The sequence below is a fragment of the Bison bison genome, unplaced genomic scaffold (assembly GCF_000754665.1).
Source record: "Bison bison bison isolate TAMUID 2011002044 unplaced genomic scaffold, Bison_UMD1.0 scf7180017864440, whole genome shotgun sequence".
NCBI lineage: Eukaryota > Metazoa > Chordata > Mammalia > Artiodactyla > Bovidae > Bison > Bison bison.
In genome coordinates, this window is record NW_011495002.1 from 231,379 (window position 1) to 234,524 (window position 3,146).

Sequence of the window (3,146 nt, forward strand, 5' to 3'; positions counted from 1 at the left end):
GTATTGTGCTCTTCCCAGGTCCGAGCAGCTCAAGTGATGAGGTGTTTGGCGAGCGCCAATGCTGCGACTACCTCTGAGCACATGCCCGGGTTCTCCAAACACTGGATGCAACTTCCTTTCTTGTTTTCCACTCCCTTCTTCTGCTTACCCTCAAGTCTATGCCAGCAAGTCTCTTTGTACTGATTTTAACTCATTTTATTTCAAGTAATTACAACAAAATAAAAACTCCCCCTTGTGAATTCAAGTGTAATTCCCTTGGAGACACTTATGTATGCTTACCCACTGGAAAATTTTGCAAAGGATGCCCTATACTTTTCACTGGACTCAGTGGTTCAGTCAGTATCAAAATAGCCAACTGGAGTCTTCAATGGTCCTGAATCCATAGTACCTGACAGCATGACTTGAACTATTTGCTCTAAAAATCTCTAAGCCAAATGAATCCCTTCTGTTTTAAGTGCCCCTAAGACCTCCAGAGACTCCCCACTGACTAAATGCTCCGGGTATGGTAATAATGAGAAAATAAAATGGAACTTGAAACTCTCTCCCTATCTTCTTTTTATTCTTGATTATTTTTAGCATGATTATTAAGTTCCTCATGTAGTTTGTAAGGATAAGAGGATTTTAGTTGATGGTTGAAAGATATCAGACTTATACGAAAGCAAAATAATCAACCAAACCATTAGGTGTAATTTTTGAGGCATTAATATTTTATTCTCAAAACATGTACTTGCCTCTCCATCTGCTAAAGACTCACTGAATGGTGTGGAGACATGGACAAATAAAGCTGAGAAATTCAATAACTCAGAGAGAAACAGTGGCATATTGTCAGCCCACATTAAATAAAGGATGCTAGTCAGTCTCTTTCCTGAGGGTCAAAGGGAGAGGGAATACTATGTCACCTCTGAAGACAAGTCCAGCCACCAGTGACTGTGTCCACCCTGCCTCATTCATAGGACTTCCTGGCAAGAGCTCTTGGACATTACTGGTGGATCCTATGCTATAGTTTTCTGTGTTTCTTTTTCTCAAGTTAACACTGTCGGGGGGCGGAGGGGAAATGTCCAGCAGCCCACAGTGGACTTAGTATTCTTGTAGAGTCCATGCTTAAGGCCCATACAATTCCAGTGGCAGGAGGATTACAGAGAAGAAAGAAACATGCTATGCTTGGCCAGTCCAGTACCAGCTCTTATCATAGACTTGAGACTAATAACACCTAAGACTCCTTTGCTGCAGGAAAGACAAGCCCTGTTGACCCAGAGACCCCCTGCTGGCACACATCCTGAAGCCCCACCAAGGAAGCTTACCTTCAGAGGCAACACCTCTCTGTTGATGGAAAAGAAGGAAGCCATGGCCTTGGTCCAGGAACAAAGACCCGCTACATTCCCACACACTCGTTTCGCGGTTTCAATGTTGTAGTCTGCCATTTCAAAGTAAGGATTCAAAAATTCTATCACTTCTTCATTGATTGTGTCTTTCGGGAATTGCTGTGGAAGAATGGAGTGAAATAGTTAAAATGCTTTTGTCCATTAAGTCATAATCACATTACGCTCATGATACCATTGAAACAAACGGTTAAATCCAAGAATGGATAAATATCTTGTCGATTTTTCAGGATATTAGGCAAATAAAATGATACATATATTTAGCATTGCAAATAAAGTAGATATGTAAAGTGTATATATTTAGACATAAATATTTAGCATTTAGCAGCAACCGAATGCTTAACACATTCAAAGAGAGGTTCTATTAAACTCACCTGAAATGTGACGAAAATCAGTTGGACATTAAGCCTTCAGGGTGATGAATTAATTTTTAATCACTGAACTATCAAGATTATGAGAGAACTTTTCTCTTCTGGAGGGATAAAATTTTAAAATAGTAACAGAAATGGATTAAGAGTGCCTTCTTGCATTAAAAGAGAAGACTGACCAATCAGTGGAATTGGACCTTTTAAAAATGGTGTTTGATCATCTCAATGAAGATAATTAAATGTTTTCCAAGTAGAAAGAAATGTAGCACCTAAATAATTCATAGAAATAAGTCTGCACAGAACATACCTAGCACAGAGCAAAACTCACCTTTATTCAGACCTCCTTAAAAATCCAAGTTTCTTTTGTGAGACTTAAAAAATAGTGAAGCCAGAAGAATATTTGGGAGCAGTGGAAGGATGGTGGTGACAGAAGGCAAATAGCAAAGTAGCTTCCAAGAACAGTGGCTCTGAAGCAGGTATATAAGGCAAGTCTGATGCCACTGCCACGTTTTTCAGTGAGTATTTTTTGAGTCCCACCCCCTACCACCACTGCTCTTCACACACTCATAATCAGATTAATCGCCACCCACTCTCCACCCAAATAGCATGCTATTCCTTCACAGGGCACTTACATCTCAGAGGCTCATATTTCAATTATCTGAAACAAGTCTGTATAACCCACTGGTTTCAGAAGCTACTTCTTGTTAGAGCTGCTGCAAAAGGCCCCACAAGATGCTCTGGCCACAGTAGCCACATGGGCAACACTGAATTAAAAACTGCACAAAACTGAAAAAGACATACACCCCAGTGTTCACAGCAGCACTGTTCACAGCAGTTAGGACATGGAAGAAACCTAGATGTTAACCAACAGATAAATGGATAAAGAAGTGTGGTACGTGTACACAGTGGAATATTTCTCAGCTATAAAAAGGAATGCATCTGAGTCGGTTCTAATGAGGTGGACGAACCTAGAGCCTATTATACAAAGTGAAGTAAGTTAGAAAGAGAAAGACAAATACTGCATTTTAGCATATATATACGGAATCTACAAAGATGATCCTGATGAACCTATCTACAGACTTTTGAACACAGTAGGGAGAGAGAAGGTGGGATGATTTGAGAGAGTAGCATTGAAGCATATATATTACCATAGATAGACAGTGGTAATCTACTGTATGACACAGGGAACCCAAAGCTGGTGCTCTGTGACAACTTAGGGGGGTGGGATGGGGAGGGAGGTGGTAGGGAGATTTAAGAGGGAAGTGATATATGTATACCTATTGCTGATTCATGTTGATGTATGGCAGAAATCATCATAATATTATAAAGTAATTATCTTTCAATAAAAATTAAAATTTTAAAAAGAAACTATGAAAAAATTTTAAAAATAAAAACTGAT

General features: G+C 39.5%; 1 protein-coding gene across 1 annotated transcript in view; it reads right to left on the reverse strand.

Moving 5' to 3' along the window:
- The window catches only part of DNAH5 (dynein, axonemal, heavy chain 5), a 332,324-nt gene that overhangs the window by 82,664 nt on the left and 246,514 nt on the right, over positions 1-3,146 (reverse strand). Inside the window, exon 61 of the mRNA XM_010858794.1 lies at positions 1,302-1,481. Within this exon, the coding sequence (XP_010857096.1) occupies positions 1,302-1,481 (180 nt within the window). The remainder of the gene's footprint in view (positions 1-1,301; positions 1,482-3,146) is intronic.